Source organism: Sporobolomyces koalae (genome assembly GCF_050403365.1).
Source record: "Sporobolomyces koalae JCM15063 DNA, S_koalae_JCM15063T_v1_ctg1, whole genome shotgun sequence".
Classification (NCBI taxonomy): domain Eukaryota; kingdom Fungi; phylum Basidiomycota; class Microbotryomycetes; order Sporidiobolales; family Sporidiobolaceae; genus Sporobolomyces; species Sporobolomyces koalae.
In genome coordinates this window covers 580,584-595,909 of record NW_027481770.1, presented here as the reverse complement: position 1 = coordinate 595,909, position 15,326 = coordinate 580,584, and the positions used below count along the sequence as shown (strand labels likewise).

The 15,326-nt window shown below is 56.1% G+C and overlaps 5 protein-coding genes across 5 annotated transcripts; 4 read left to right on the top strand and 1 right to left on the bottom strand.

Annotated features, from left to right (window-relative positions):
* Positions 1–42: 42 nt before the first annotated feature.
* Positions 43–3,008, bottom strand: VPS52 (Vps52p; the record flags this gene model as incomplete). Its single annotated transcript, XM_076675294.1, has 12 exons — positions 43–111; positions 187–313; positions 411–826; positions 931–1,359; positions 1,451–1,623; positions 1,696–2,002; positions 2,072–2,275; positions 2,333–2,467; positions 2,530–2,576; positions 2,667–2,777; positions 2,838–2,874; positions 2,952–3,008. 12 exons carry the CDS (start codon positions 3,006–3,008, stop codon positions 43–45), a joined length of 2,112 nt encoding a protein of 703 aa, XP_076537378.1.
* A 141-nt stretch (positions 3,009–3,149) lies between these two features.
* Positions 3,150–6,698, top strand: SSL2 (TFIIH/NER complex ATPase/helicase subunit SSL2; the record flags this gene model as incomplete). The annotated part of the gene is made up of 9 exons (XM_076675293.1): positions 3,150–4,434; positions 4,499–4,718; positions 4,790–4,994; positions 5,069–5,276; positions 5,347–5,651; positions 5,728–6,014; positions 6,089–6,136; positions 6,208–6,483; positions 6,560–6,698. The coding sequence occupies 9 exons, from the start codon at positions 3,150–3,152 to the stop codon at positions 6,696–6,698; spliced, it is 2,973 nt and encodes a 990-aa protein (XP_076537377.1).
* A 391-nt stretch (positions 6,699–7,089) lies between these two features.
* JCM15063_003371 (uncharacterized protein) lies at positions 7,090–9,500 on the top strand (the record flags this gene model as incomplete). Its single annotated transcript, XM_076675292.1, has 2 exons — positions 7,090–8,035; positions 8,104–9,500. The coding sequence occupies 2 exons, from the start codon at positions 7,090–7,092 to the stop codon at positions 9,498–9,500; spliced, it is 2,343 nt and encodes a 780-aa protein (XP_076537376.1).
* Positions 9,501–10,052: 552 nt separating this feature from the next.
* Positions 10,053–11,140, top strand: JCM15063_003370 (GFA family protein; the record flags this gene model as incomplete). The annotated part of the gene is made up of 7 exons (XM_076675291.1): positions 10,053–10,201; positions 10,275–10,307; positions 10,374–10,398; positions 10,472–10,645; positions 10,758–10,784; positions 10,853–10,899; positions 10,975–11,140. 7 exons carry the CDS (start codon positions 10,053–10,055, stop codon positions 11,138–11,140), a joined length of 621 nt encoding a protein of 206 aa, XP_076537375.1.
* Positions 11,141–11,702: 562 nt separating this feature from the next.
* SPT7 (SAGA histone acetyltransferase complex subunit SPT7) lies at positions 11,703–15,236 on the top strand (the record flags this gene model as incomplete). The annotated part of the gene is made up of 13 exons (XM_076675290.1): positions 11,703–11,708; positions 11,777–11,917; positions 12,008–12,079; positions 12,154–12,214; positions 12,279–12,409; positions 12,474–12,723; positions 12,788–12,879; positions 12,951–13,808; positions 13,876–14,101; positions 14,160–14,275; positions 14,351–14,577; positions 14,653–14,787; positions 14,858–15,236. 13 exons carry the CDS (start codon positions 11,703–11,705, stop codon positions 15,234–15,236), a joined length of 2,694 nt encoding a protein of 897 aa, XP_076537374.1.
* Between the last annotated feature and the right edge of the window lie 90 nt (positions 15,237–15,326).

Sequence of the window (15,326 nt, the reverse complement as noted above, 5' to 3'; positions counted from 1 at the left end):
AACTGTACACTGGCTCAGGTCGCTCTTCTTTTCTTTTGGCTTTTACTGCACCGATCTAATCTTTTGTCGATAATGGTCAATCTCGGCTTGACTTCTCGTCGTCAGAGTCATCTTTAGGATCGTTTCCAACCGTCGCAATCTCGTTAGGTGTCTTTCCTGATTCATTAAAGCAAGGGAGTCACGTACAGAAGACAAGCCCTGAATCAATTCCTGGTACCCAGCTCTCAAAAACGCTTTCTGTTTGACCGGATCCGGAATGTGAGAACTTTGGAACTCGAGCAACTTGTCCAACTCGGTTCTCATTCTCGAGTATCTGTCCTCACAAAACACAGTACTTGTCAATCAACCTTTTTCCCAAGATTTCTACTTTCCTTCGTTCGACCTCGAGACTTGGGGGACTCAAAACTCACGGTTGGAAATAAGTTTGTTCCTCTTCATCGGTTTCGGGTCGTCCAGGTTCTTCTCGCTGTGTACAAATTTCGACAGTCGTGTTGAACCACTCGACGTACCGTTCAAGGATATTCTGAACGGTCGAATCCTTGACGACAGTTCCGCTGCCTCCTGTTCCCGTCATCCTTCCCAACAACCCTCCACCTCCAGAAGGATGGGACAAAGTTCCATTGATCTTTCGTAGACTGTCGATTTCGTGATCGAGCGTTTTCGTAAACAATGGCCACAACAGCAATCGGTTCGAGTACAAGAGAGGTTCGAGAGGTGGACAAGCTCGAGGCGAACGTTCGAGGATCGATCGATTGAGATGAATCATCGAAGTGAGAGATAGGGGAGAAGGACTAGATGGGGGAGTCAAGAGCGCGTGATTGAAATTCTATCGAAATCACACCAAGAACGATCAGTCTCGGGGTTCTGCAATTCCTCCCCCTCTCCTCCGCTTGAAATTCGATGTATCAGAGGATATTGAGGAGGACTGACCGTAGTGTATTCGAGAGCAGGTTCCATGATCGTTTTCCAAAGTCCTTCCACCACCAGTTTCCTCGTACGATCCTGCTCCGCCTTGCTACGATCTCCTCTCGTGCTACCCTTACCATCGAGGTGATTGTTGTTTGTGACGACAGTCTGTCCCGAATCACTGTGTTGACCGTCCTCGTCGAGTACGGGCAAGTGTCCATTCGCTGAAGTGACAGACGAAGCGAGAGACGCAGCCGTGTTCAATCCAACGCTCGAATCGAGCGTGTGTAGCAACGTCGAGGATCTGGTATTTGGAGTCGTCGTTGTCGTCGAGGGAGACAAAGGCAGAGACGAGTGGACCCCAAAGAACGAATCGAGGAATCGGTACAATTCCGACCCATTGTGAAAGACGACGATCGACATGGAACGGAACAACTGCTCGTGCGGTGGTTTCTTTACGAGCGGGGAAAATCAACGGGCGAAAAGTGACAGAGTCAGTTGAGATGCGACCAAGAAGGTGATAGTGTGAGCGAGACAGACTGACAAGAGTCTTGTCTGACGTTTGCCATGCCGGGATTACTTGTCTGGGAAGAGATTGATCCGCGGTACTATCCGACTCGAGTCGAGAATTGAGAACGGCAGAGCTTGAACTGGGAGAAACCGTTCGTCGTGATGTTGCGGGAGTGGCAGCTCCGCGTTTCTTTGCATTGAGGAGAGCTGAACATTCAGGATATTCAATGAGATGGAATTAGCTCTGATTACAGCTATGGGATAGAGAGGGGAACGGACCTAGACTGGCTTGACTGTCGTTCGAGGCGTCCACGAGCGCGTCCCACTTGACCCCGGTCGGTCCGCTGCGGGTGCGCAACGCTTCCAACCCGCGCACGTACCTCCTGAATGCGGTTTCAAAGTACCACCGCAACGTCGTCGTGTAGTTCTTTTGAAACTCGTGCGCTTGTCTCGCGGCATGTCGACGCAAAAAGTCAAACAGCGGTTTGTACGCACTCAGCTCGGCGTGCAGGGTCGCGAGGGAAGGGAGAGACGTCGTATAAGGTTTCAACAGGTGATTCAGGTGGGACAGGATTTTCGAAGTCGCCTGTCATGTGCAAAAGAAATGAGCGGCGCGAAAAGTTGGACAAAGCGAGAGAAGGGGGAGACAACTGACGGCGACTCGCAAGCCTTCAGCAGCTTGGTCGAGCTGTTTGCGGTTCTCGACTCGGGCGCCACCTCGCACAGCACCGAGCTTCTGGTCGAGTTCGACAATCGCCGGGATCCACGCGGGAGAGACTTCCGTGTCCAAGATGGTCTTGATCAGGGCCGGTGAGATTGCAATCGATTTCAGGTACGGTTGGAGTGACCGCTCGACGGACTAACGAGGGGATCGTTAGTCACGGGTGCGAGAAAGGGGACAACGCTTGGGCCTCACCTTGCGAGCTGCGAGTCGTCCCTCGATCGTCTTGGAGCGGTCCTGGAGTTCAGAGATGTGGCCCGAGACGGCCGAGAGGTCGGTCTGGAATGTCGAGAGGAAGCTCGCGAGGTCGGTGAGGAGCTGGGTGCTTGTCTGGTGTGGAGGAATGAAGTGATCAGGCGCTGCTCTAGCCAGCAGGAGGACGGGGGACCCACTTCAACTTGGTCATTCAGCTCGACAAATTCTTTCGCGCGTTCGAGGACTGCAAGATGCGTCCTGGGTCAGCTCCGAGGAAAGGGCGCGCGATTCATGCAGACAGGGGGGAAATTCTCGAGGGACGCCAGGGACTGACAATGACGATCTTGCGCTTGTTCGTCAATGTGGGTCTTGGATAGTGCGTCCGCATATGCGAGGCGGACATCCTGGTCGAGCTGGTGCGCGTCGCGAGCGAAGCGAGGATAGTCTGCAACAGCACGCATGCAGTCAGCTTCCGAGCTCGAGCAGCAGCAGCCAGATGACTGACCTTCAGGGTCGGCACGGAGCTGACTCGAAACGGCAGCCTGCAGCGCACGAGCGAGTGCACGCGGCGGTCAGGTGGGGGTCGCACTCGACGAGAGATGCAGCGAACGGGACTCACTGCCGAGCTGGCTAGATCCAGCCTGTTCCATCCAATCAGCGAGGCGATCGTCGCCATCCTGCGTGCTCTGACACTGAACCGGACGAGTGAAATGCGCGGGTCATCTCTCTCCCTCTCGCTCTCCCTCTCGCCTCGTGCACTCGATTGTTTAGTCTCGACCTCGACAGAATCTAGCAGGCAACTCACCGCCTCGTAAGGATGGCCAGCAAGCGTGGTCCCCTCTCGCCAGGCAAGTCTGCGGCTGCGGCTGTTCCCAGCCTCGTCCGCCTACTCACACGAGCCACTCTTGCGTGCACAGGTAGTGCAGGAGCAACCGGAGCATCGCCTGCCCCGAAGCGCGTCCGCCGAGCTGCAGCGAAAGCCGCCACTACCGCCAATGCTGGCCTCGATCCTGCCTCGTCCGACTCGGGCGAGGATTCCCAGGACGAGCAGTACAAGCGCGAGACCTTCAGGCTCAACCGCAGGCTCGTCCAGGCTGAGCGCGACGATTCGGACGACGAGTACGGCCTCGATGCAGCCGGCGTCGCTCTCGAAGCCGCAGAGGCCGCCGAGGACTACCACTACCACGCCGAGAACGATCACGCCAACGACAGCGATCAGGATGACTTTGTTCTCGACAAGCGCACGACTGCAAAGGGCAAGGGCAAGGCTTCTGTCAAGGGCAAATCGAAAGCGCCTGCAAAAGCCGCACGCTCAAAGGCGAAGCCCGCCGCCCGTGCGAGCGCTGCCGAGTCGGGATCGCTCGCCTCGTCATCGAAACTGCCAACAATCAAGTCGCGCGGTGTCGTCGCGGCCGACGCGCTCATCTCGTCGACCTTCCGCCAAGATCGCGACTACGGCTACCTCCCGCTTCGCCCCGATCAGGTCTCGCGCCCGTTCTACATCGTACCCTCGACCGGCCACATCATCCTCGAAAACTTTCACCCCCTCGCGAAATACGCGACCGACTTTCTCGTCGCGATCGCCGAACCCGTCTCGCGTCCAAAATTCATTCACGAGTACAAACTGACGCCCCACTCGCTCTACGCCGCCGTGTCGGTCGGACTCGAGACCGAGAACATCATCGAAGTCCTCAACCGCATGTCGAAAGTGCCCGTGCCCGACGAGTTGTGCGATTTCATCCGCGAGTGCACCCACTCGTACGGCAAGGTCAAGATGGTGCTCAAGAAGAACAAACACTTTGTCGAGTCGGGCGATCCCGAAACTCTGCGCATCCTCTTGCGGGACGAAGTGATTGCCAAGGCGCGCGTGCCCGTCGAAGTCTCGGAGCAGCAGGAACGCGACCAGGACGGCACCGCGACGTTTGGGCTCGAGAAGGCCAAAGCGCCGAGTCGGGCCGGACTCGTCATTCCGGGTACGAAGGAAGCGGGAGCACCGCCACTACCGGGACAGAAGGATGCTGTCGATGCCCAAGCAGGCGACAAGAATCAGGAGCAAGAAGCAGAGGACGACTTGTTCACCGCTGTCGTCGGTCTCGAGAAAGGTTAGTTTCTCTCCCTGCTTCGAGACAAGACTCGTAGAGGCTCACCGTACTGGAATCAATCCAGACGACGAGATGGACGACGATGACGAAGTGCATGCATTCGAGATTCAAGAAGCCGAGATCGAGGCGGTCAAGCGTCGGTGCCTCGACCTCGACTACCGCATGATGGAAGAGTACGACTTTCGACACGACGAAGTCAACCCGACGCTCGAGATCGACTTGAAACCGACGGCTGCGCTCAGGCCGTACCAAGAGAAAAGTTTGGGCAAGATGTTTGGAAACGGGTGAGGTTCACCGCCTGCACCGAGATTCTGCTACATCACCTACTGATACAAGGTCGCTCCAATACTTGCAGTCGTGCTCGTTCGGGAATCATCGTCTTGCCCTGTGGAGCTGGCAAAACGCTTGTCGGGATCACCGCCGCGACCACGATCAGGAAGTCCTGTATCGTCTTGTGCACGTCGTCGGTATCGGTCATGCAGTGGAAGCAACAGTTCTTGCAGTGGTCTACCATCAAGGACAGCGCCATCTCGGTCTTCACCGCTGATCAGAAAGAAAAGGTTTGTTTCGTCTGTGCGGCCTGCCCGGTTGCGACAGTCGATCTCATCTGTGTTATATTATGGTGCATCGACAGTTCATCGGAGATGCAGGTATCGTCGTGTCGACCTACTCGATGGTCGCGAACCGACAGAAACGCTCGCACGATTCGCAAAAGATGATGGATTTCCTCACCTCGAGGGAATGGGGGTTCATCCTGCTGGACGAAGTGCATGTCGTGCCTGCTGCCATGTTCCGCAAAGTCATTACCAAGATCAAGGCGCACACTAAACTCGGACTGACAGGTCAGGAACTCCGCTCTTCGCACTTGGAATGCGCAGAACGGTACTGAAATGTTCCCGTTGTTGTTTGCAGCAACTCTGGTTCGAGAAGACGACAAGATTGACGATCTCAATTTCCTGATCGGACCGAAACTGTACGAAGCCAATTGGATGGACCTTGCCGAGAACGGTCACATCGCCAAAGTTCAATGCGCCGAAGTGTGGTGTGACATGACTCCCGAATTCTACCGCGAGTACTTGCGCGAGAAGAGTCGCAAGAAGATGTTGCTTTACTGCATGAACCCGAAAAAGTTCCAGGCGTGTCAGTTCTTGATCCAGTACCACGAGAACCGTGGAGACAAGATCATCGTGTTCTCGGACAATGTCTATGCGCTCGAGGTACGTGATGAGAGTCTTTCCCCGAGATTCCTTTGCTCTTCTCGGTCCATTCACTAACCCGTGTAATGGGTACTAGGCCTATGCCAAGAAGCTCGGCAAGTTGTACATTCACGGAGGAACGCCCCAGGTCGAACGTATGCGCATTTTGCAAAATTTCCAGCACAACCCGATCGTCAACACTATATTTCTTTCGAAAGTGGGCGACACGTCGATCGATCTCCCCGAGGCGACCTGCTTGATTCAGATTTCGAGTCATTTTGGGTCACGAAGGCAAGAGGCGCAGAGGTTGGGCAGGATCCTGCGAGCGAAACGAAGGAACGACGAAGGTTTCAATGCATTCTTCTACAGTCTCGTCTCGAAAGAGTACGTCTTTCACAGGACAGCATTCCTCTCTGACTAGATTGGGGCTGACTCTCGCCCTATTTTTGCGCTCGCAGTACGCAAGAAATGTATTACTCCTCGAAACGTCAAGGTTTCCTGGTCGAGTTCGTTGATGAGCGTTCATTGAATCGATCGCATGTGCGGAAGCTGACCCCTCTTGCTCGTCTCAATCTAGTCAAGGATATGCGTTCAAAGTCATCACGTCGCTCGAAGGGTTGAACCAGCTCGAGCACCTCGTGTATCCGACCAAAGCCGAACAGATCGAACTGCTGCAATCGGTCCTGCTCGCTTCCGAGTCGGATGCAGATCTCGGCACGGATGTCAGCGCGACGAAAGGCGACCTCGCGGGCAGCATCACGTCGAACGCGTTCGGAGGACCGGCCGTACAGGGGCGCAAAGATGGTGCGGCGCAGGCGACGAGGGTCGCTGGATCTCTTCAAGCTTTATCTGGGTGCGCTTTCCCGCTCTTGTGCACCTACCCTTCTGCGCGGCTAGTACATCTGACCTTTGGCGATCCGGACAAACAGGGGCCAATCGATGGCGTACACGGAACGACAAAAGTCTGCCAACAAACAACTCGCCAAGGAAACCGCCAAGAACCGACACTCCCTGTTCAGGAAGCGGGACGACGCAGCGAAGAAGAGGGCAAAGGAGAGGGGTACCTGAGTCTCGACGAATCCAGACACGGTGTCTTTTCGTACTATGTGAATATCTCGTTCGCGCTCGTTGCGCAATTTTTTGTTGTAATATTTCTTTGCATGACAGTATACTCGATGTAAACTGTGTTTCGTTCACCTGAGCTTGTATCGATCCTGTGCAAATTCCCTGATTCAAGAGGAGAGATCGAGACGAGGAGCACCGGACAACGGGAGCAGTGTCTTGTCACTACGACCATATCAGCACGTACTTGACACCATCTTCGATCGACAGATCTGCCAAGTCAGATCACAACTCGACCCAGAGTCCGGCTCAGTGCTGTTGCCTGACACCCGGTGCCGCAACCCGTTCCTCTCGCCTCGTCACTCGCACACGTCCCTCGTTCTCCCAGGCGCGGACGATGTGCGACTGCGACTGCGGACATCACGACTGGGAGGAGGAGTCGGTACATGGTGAACTCGTGTACGACTTGAAGGATCGCCCGATTCACCCACTCCCGAAACGCAAGCGGATAGCTCCGCTCTCACCGCATCCGACTCGACAGCTTCTTGCGCCAAGTGTCAAGGGCGATGTCGGTGATCCGTACAGCGATCCCGAGGACGACCTCGACCTGGATGGGCGCGACAGACGCAGCACGCGAGCGCAGCTTTCGAACGGCCAAGACCCAGTGCTCGACACGAGAACCGCAGGAGATCAGGACTACGGAGACGGGAGAGACACGTACCCTCCTCGCAAACGTACAGAATCTCCCGCAGCTTTGAGGCGACCCACCGAGCGTCGAGACTCGACCGGATCGCACAGCCTTGCTCCTCTTTCCCCTTGCGCTTCGTCGCCGTCAACCCCGTCTTCACCCTGCTCCGAGTCGTACCCTGATGCTGACGAGCAGACCGATTTCGGACTGTTTGGCGCAGAAGGGCACAAGATCGCCAAGTCGCTCGGCAGTGCTTCGTCGTTCTCGACCGCAGGATTGTTTGGCGGATTGGGCCTCGCGGGCCTGCATCCGACGAGTGGATCGGTCTCAGATGACCGACACTACTTTGAGGAGGAAGAGGACGGAGATGAGGACACATACGGCGTGGTCGATCGCAGTCGACCCCCGGTCGAGCCTACGCATGCGACCACGATCGCTGCGACCGCACTCGGACTAGGCGCGAGCACCAAGAAGAAGCGCAAGATTCCTGGCATCGCGGCTATGAGTGCCCAACCACCCGTACCGACTACAGCCCTACCGCCTCCGCATTCGCCAAAACCGACTATCCAGAATCGCACTCGAGCGCGAGAAGAGGAGCCCAGTCCTACAAGAGAACCTGTACATCGTAGTGCGACTGAGTGGCTTCCATTGAAAGGTGATTCGAAAATCTGGAAACGCAACGCGAACTAGTCGGAGACTGATTTCTCATGCCCCGGTCCATAGCGCCTGTCAACCCTCCGACAACCGCCAAAGCCGCGCTCGCCAAGCTACGAACTCGACCTCCGCATGTGTCCTTGTGTCGACCGTGCTTCTCGAGTCGTCGACACCGCCGGAAGCGGTTCCGACTATATTGTTCGAAGCAGCAGCCTTTGCCACTTCCCTCTGCTCCCGACTTTGTCCCGCCGGCCATGCCTCGCGAAGGTCCGCCCAAATTACCACCAGGTTCTGGACTCAAGGGCAGCAAGGCCCTGAAAGCGGCGGCTAAGTTGGCCAAGGAGCGGGAAAAGGAGAAAGAGAGGATCCGGACGCTGTTCAAAGGGATCAAGCTGCCTGACCTGTACGATCCAGAAGGACGGGAGAATCCGCCGCCTTACATCGTGTCGAGATTGATCACGAGGGAAGTCGAGAAGAAGCGGGCCGAGTTCAAGGATGTCATCCGGGGCAGATCAGAATCGCCGAAAAGTCCTTCCGGCTACCCGACTCCTCCAGCATCGTCCGACGACGGAGAAGACGAACAGTCGTTCCCGTGGGGGCCATTCACTCGGTCTCCACCTGAACTCGATTCTTTCGCCTTTCAGAAGCCAGCTCCGAACATGATCGAGATGCGGTGGAAGCACCTGTGTGATCAGAAGGAAAGAGTAAAAGCAGCGAAGGAACGGGCAGCGAAGGCTCGCGAGGAAGAGAAACAGCGCAAGAAGGAGAAGGAGGAGCGAGACCAGGCTGAAAAAGCTGCTGCCGTTGCGGTACCGCCCACTCCAGCTGCAACCCCTCAGCGCAAGTCGCAGGCAAACGCTACTGCTCCTAAATCGATGGAAGCACCTCGATTGCCCCCTCCTGCGTCTTCTCCTCCCTCCAATTCTCTCTCGACAACCGATCTTCCGCCTGCTCCGCCTCCTGCTGCAGCTCTTCCGTCTCCTCCACTGCCGCAGTCGCCCTTGCTGCCTCTCAAGGCGCCTCTCAAGAAGGGTCGCAAGAAGCGATCAGCCCATGCCAACGCTCACAACGTGCACCACCGTGATAATTACGTCCCTTCCCGATTACCGAGCACTCCAGTGCACCACACGACTTCGCTACACGGAGGTGAGGCGTCACTCGGCCCGACAACGTGGCCCGCCTCGGAGGAAGCGATCGCTGCAGCGGGTCCGTACGCTGGAACAGGCGGAGGCGGCCACTATTGTGACCCGGACGAATGGCTCTGTCTGTTCTGCGAGTACCAGTTGTTCTACGGTGAAGAGCCCGCGCTGTACCGAGCTGCGAGGAAACGGAAAGAGGTACTCAAAGTTCGGCAGAAAGCGAAGGATCGAGCGATGAAGGCGACGCACGGCAAAGCGACTACCTCGATCGACATTCCGGTCGGGATTGCAGGAGAAGGAGGGGACCAGGGTGGTCCGATCTCGTAAACATGATATTCGTTTCCTTGTTTTTTCCGTTTCATCGCAATCGCTTTCTCGCTTCGCACGCCCTCGCACACGCACACGCACATGCACTCGCACGATTTCTATTTCACCTGTCTGCTTCCCCGTTTCCTCCTTCGTACCTTGTCTTGCCCTTCTGCAACTCGTTCAGCCTTTGCAACTTTGTGACCTTCTCAAGCTTGAGCCCCTACAAAATCTGCTTCAGCCCTTTCAGTTTTTCGAATGACCGGCAGTTCAGCGAGGCGAAGTCGGATCCTGTATTCGACAGCGAGCAGCTCAGGAACAGGGAGATCTACATTTACCCCACTTGCGTCGATCGCGACGAGTCGAGGTGAGGTTGCGGAATGACATCGACCATGTCGCGCGAGCGCGCGCTCGACGCCCGCCGATCTGCTGCATTCTTCAGCTCTTTCATCCTCTTCCTTACTTCCTCTCGATTCGACACCAGCTCTGGTGAGTACCTGATTACCCTGTGCGTCGCATTCAGGAGGGAACTCATCGGATAGAGGTTTCGGACGACGAGTGCAGCATTTAACGATGTCTCCTTCAAACACTCCCGCTGAACCTCCTTCGAAGAAAATCAAGACGGACTCTTCCGAACGTCCTCAAGACCATGCGCACAAGCAGGACAAGAACTTTACCAAGGACGAAAACGGCAACTTGGACGATTTCCCTCACCTTTTGCCGTGAGCCCATGCTTTCCTTGACGCCAAAGAACGATTTCATAGAATCGTCGGCTCATTGAAATACGAGGTCTAGATACGAAAACAAGGACCCCGACTTTAAAGTCAAGTAAGTCGCTCTTGGTTCGACGCAGGTCGAGATTTTCGACACTAATATCATCTATCTCGAACCTAGGTACTGGGCACACTGCCACTGTGGAGTGAGATTCGCGAGCAATCGGAAGGTAATCGGCCAGAGCAAGCTGACAAAGTTCTGATTATACTCCGCTACAGGCCGTGCGCTACGAGGTGAACTCGGAACCCGTCTCGAGCGTGTGCTGCCACTGCGACACATGCAGGGTCACGCATGGAGCCACGAGTCAACGCGCGGTCCTGTTCAAGAAAGACATGGTCCGATTCGATCCTGACAGCTATGACTCGCTCGCGTTCTATCAGACACATGACAAGGCGAGTTCCATGCTTTCTCTCTCATTCGGCTCGTGCCAGCCTTTTCGTCGAAATCGAGTCCCTCGCAAACGCAACACTGCTGACCCCGCGGCGTGTTCGAGCTGTCGATTAGAAAGTGGGACGACACTTGCCCGCAAAGGTACGGCGTTCTCGTTCTGCCGCAACAATAGCCGTCGGACCAGGCTAACAAGTGTCAGTTGACTCTAGTTGCGATGCAAAACCTGTGGATCCCCGATTGCGGATGAAGGGCGCAAGTGAGTCCTTGCTCCCTCGGTCAAGAGCAAGCCACCGCCCGTGGCAGCGCCGCTGACGCCCGGTGCTTTCTTCAGCATGTTTTTGGCGTATCCAGCCTTGTTCGAATTTGAGAACGACAACGAGCCTGAATCGTGGCAGCCGACAGACCACATCTTCTACAAGCAAGCCAAGCTCAAGATCGAGCGCACCGAGGGAGTCACTTTCTGGGAGGGAGCCAAGGGCAAGTCGGAGAAGATGTGAATAACCCGATGAACGGAAGTCGTAGCTGCACATGGCCCTGAGCAGCTATGCAAGCGCCGGAGCCGAGGGGATGGTGCCCATCAAGGGAAAAGGTTTCGATCAGATGACGGATCGAGTTTGCAATACACACAATGTACGATCAGATGACAGCTCAGGACGAGCCAGAACCCAAGCGAGAGCTACCGATCGCAAAGGACGGTCAAGTAAAGTTGTGCGGAGTCTAGCTCCGCCCTCGCGTCATGCTTTGCAGTGCTTCAAGCGCTGGTTGCTCGTAAGAGCATGTGGCTACTGCGTAGCAGAGACGACGAGTTCAGTACAGAGCAGCGGACGAGCGCGAGAGGAGCAGGATCGGGAGTCACGAGAAATTATTCGTCGTCCAATTTGCGCGGCGCCGCCGCAACACCGCCGACCACGATACCCGAAGGCCCAGCCTCGCGCACGGTCACCCGACAGCTGGCCCAGCCAAGAACGACACTCCGGATCACGCCTGCGCCAGTCCGAGCCAGTCTAGAGTGGCGAGGACATTGGAGGGACCGGTCGATTCCGGGCGCGAGCCGCCTCCATGAAGGTGAGTCATTCGGCCACACCACGCCTCGCTCGAGGGCGCGTATTGATGATTCGGATACTCGCCCACAGTACCTCTTTGCCGCGATCGATGCGCGGCAGGCGCGTCTCAAAGAGTCGCACAAGGGCACGTCAGTCGGCGTTCGCCCGACGCGGCCCAAATACAATTCGCTCGAACTCAAGCGCCTCGTGATCGAGGCCAGTGAAGCTGTCGTACGCGTCCTACTTGCTGCTCCCCCGCGTATGGGTCGACGCCCGAAGCCGCAGTCGCGTTTCGCTGACATCGCCCCTTGCACTTTGTAGGACGACAAGTCCGCCGCGACCGACTTTCAGGACACGCTCGAGCGCATCGTGAACGAGATTAAGAACACCACGGTGAGGCATCTTGTGCCAGCCGTCTTTGTCTCCATCCAAATTGCGTGTTGACCTCGTTCCTTCGCGCCGCACAGGAGCACTCTGGTCCTTTCCTACAGAAAGTTCGCAAGTCAGATGTACCAGATTACTACGATGGTGAGCACTTTCAGTGTCAACGACTTGTCTTGTATGTGTGCTGATCGACCCTCCGATCCACAAGTCATCAAACGTCCGATGGATCTCGCAACGTTGCTCAAGAAAGTGCGCCAGCAGTCGTTCCGCACCAAGAAAGCGTTTGCAGAGGATCTCGACCTCATCTGGTCAAACTGCTTGCTCTACAACAGTCATCCTGTGAGTCTTGGCGAAACGCACTTCGCCGACAAGCATGGACTGAAACCGCTTCTTGGGTAACCAGGATCATCCGCTTCGAGCGAACGCTCAAGCGCTCCGGGAAAAATCGCACCAACTGCTCGAGTTCATCACCGATCCCGTCATGAACCAACGCAATTTGTTGGCCGCTTCGCTCGGTCCTCTTGACCGGCGGAATGGTAGTTTCTTGGCGTGTACCCCGGACAATGAGGATGGAGATGCCGACGCCGAGAGCGACGATGACCGGAGTCGCCGTGGCGTCAGCGAGCGAATCTTTCATGGCTTGAACGGAGACGGTCAGTCGCGCCACCCATGTCCAGAATCGAGACCGCATTTGCTGAACATTTCTCCCGGCTTCAGGTCGTGATGGTACAGACTCTCCAGCACAGTCGCGATCACAGACCCCGGGAATGGTCGAGAAGCAACTGCATCGCAAAGCAAGCAGAGGGCCGGTACGATCTCCACCAGAACACGTCTTGTGAGAACATTACGCTAATTCAATCGTTAATCTTTCCATGATCAGCTCGCTCGGATTTCTGCCTCGCCCGCGCCTCCAGCGCTCGTTCAATTGCCGTTTGAAGAGCGGCCAGCACTCGTCCGCACTGCTCACACTATGAACGATTTCCTCGTGCTTGAAGCCGAACTTTCTCGCCTCGAGCGCTCCGACTTCAAGCCTGTCCCCACTTCGTCCGTCTTGCCCGCGTCCGATCTGTCTACTGCTCCATCGACATCATCCACGTCGGCGTCAGAGGACAAGAACCGCGTTGCGGCTCTGATCCGTTCGCTCAATCCGACAATCCTGCCGGCTCTCCCCAGACCGATTCTACAGAGTGGCAGCTCGACCCATGCCGACCCTTCAACGCCATCTTCGCAGACGTCTCAACCCGCTTCACCCTTGAAGACGGCTTCTGGCGCACTTCGAGACCCGACAGAACCCGTCGAATCGCTGTGGTGGGACCTCGTCGCATCAGCTTCCCACTCATCTCAACTCTTCCCTCATGCCGAGTCATCCACTCGACCTTCAGTCAACGGCAAGCCAGATGGGCACGATAACGACCCGCCGCGCTCCTCTGTTCACAAGACCGAAGAGCTGCCAATCGCGGCACTCGCAGCGGGAGTGCCTCGGATCCCGTGGATCGGGTACAGAGCAACGCCATACATGCCTACTTCGACCGGGACCTCGAACACGAAAGGCAAGGGGAAAGCGGTCGTGAACGGGTCCGAGGCAGAACCAGTGCGCAAGCGGGTGAAGCGCAGCAAGCCAGTGCACAAAGGAGAAACCGGATTGGCTGTCAAGATGAAGAGCAACTGTGATCTTCTGCGGCGGATCAGGGTCGAAGGCGATCGATTGCTCCGGGAGAATCAGGCAGGAGATTTCAAGGTGAGCTTGCCATAACTCGGTCTAGCTTTCATCCAGTCGTTGCTAACTCACTCTCGTCTATCCTCAGGATCTTCCGGCTGTGCTGATCGATGAATCTGACGAAGATGTGCCGGAGGGTGGGCTTCTTGGCGACTCCTCCGAGCCGATTCGGCCTCGACCACGCAAACGCGCACGTTTCGCGGCTGCCTCTGTACGAAAATCGGCATTCCGCTGCCCAGCGACGGCTCCAGTCGCAGCACGAGATGCTCTGAAAGCAGCGACAGCGGGAGTGCTCGACCACGCTGGCTTCGAAGGTGAGTTGAACCGTTACGCACGAGGAGATTGCTGGGTTGCTGACATCTAGCTCTCAAGGCTCGAGCGCGATGGCACTCGATGTCCTGACTCACGCTGCCGCCGAATACATTTCAAATCTCGGTCGGACAATGCGCTTTTTCGCAGACCGGTACGGCGCTGCCAAATCAAAAGAAGTGAGTGACCGAAACGTTTCAATATGTCCGCTATATTGCTATAGTCGCCTTATTGACATCACCACAACACTGAAGGAAATTCTTGCGCATGCGCTCTCGGAGAGCGGTATCCCCTCGCCCTCAACCCTGCGAGATTATGTCACCGATGATATTGATCACTACTCGACTCGGTTGACCGATCTACTCGACAAGCTGGAACGATCGCGACAAGCTCGTCTCCACGCATTGACTCCTGAAGACGAGAAGGCGGTGGACGAAGCGGATCAGATCATCGACGCAGATGGAGGAGAAGCTCTAGTCCGGTCAGTCTCCCTTTATGCCTTCCCTAGCCGCCTCATTCCTCCATCTGACCGAACCTTCGATCACCGCATATACAGAGGGGAAGTGTCGAATTGGACGGGCGACGACTTTTTCGGTCTCGGCGAGGTGGGACTCGACCGCGAATTAGGAAGTGCGACGCTCGTCGTTCCGAAACGAGTCTTCCGCGGGGACATGACACTGTCTCCAGAGAGGTGTGTTCTAATTTCTCATTTCAGTGTGCAGTCTGCTTCGAGGCAATACTGACATGGTGCGCGCAACCAGCTCGACCTCTCTCGTGCTGTATCCTCCACCTCCACCTTTCGTGCCCCTTACCTCGGACGCAATCTCGCTTCAGATCGGACTTTTGCAACCCATCCTCACGCAGCGACAAGATACCGAGTTTGGTCTCATCGACGATGCCCTCCAAACCAACCGACCCAAAACGACTCGGCACAAGGTCCCTCTGTCCGGCAAGATTCCGTACAAGAGCAGTCGACCGCGCCCGACCGACCCAACTCTGCCGGCTTCGATGCAAGTCGTGCACGAACCGCCCAAACGCAAAAAGAAGAAAGACAAGTCGGCGAAATTTGCCGCGAATGCTACGACGAGTACTCCTGCACCTGCCTTGCCACTTCTTGGAGACGATCAAATGATGGTGTAGCCCTCCGTGCGCAAAAGAAATCGAAAAAGCAGTATCCTCCCGTTTTTCTCTGAATCGCGTACTCGAGAGAGAGAGAAGAGGAGTTCGGAT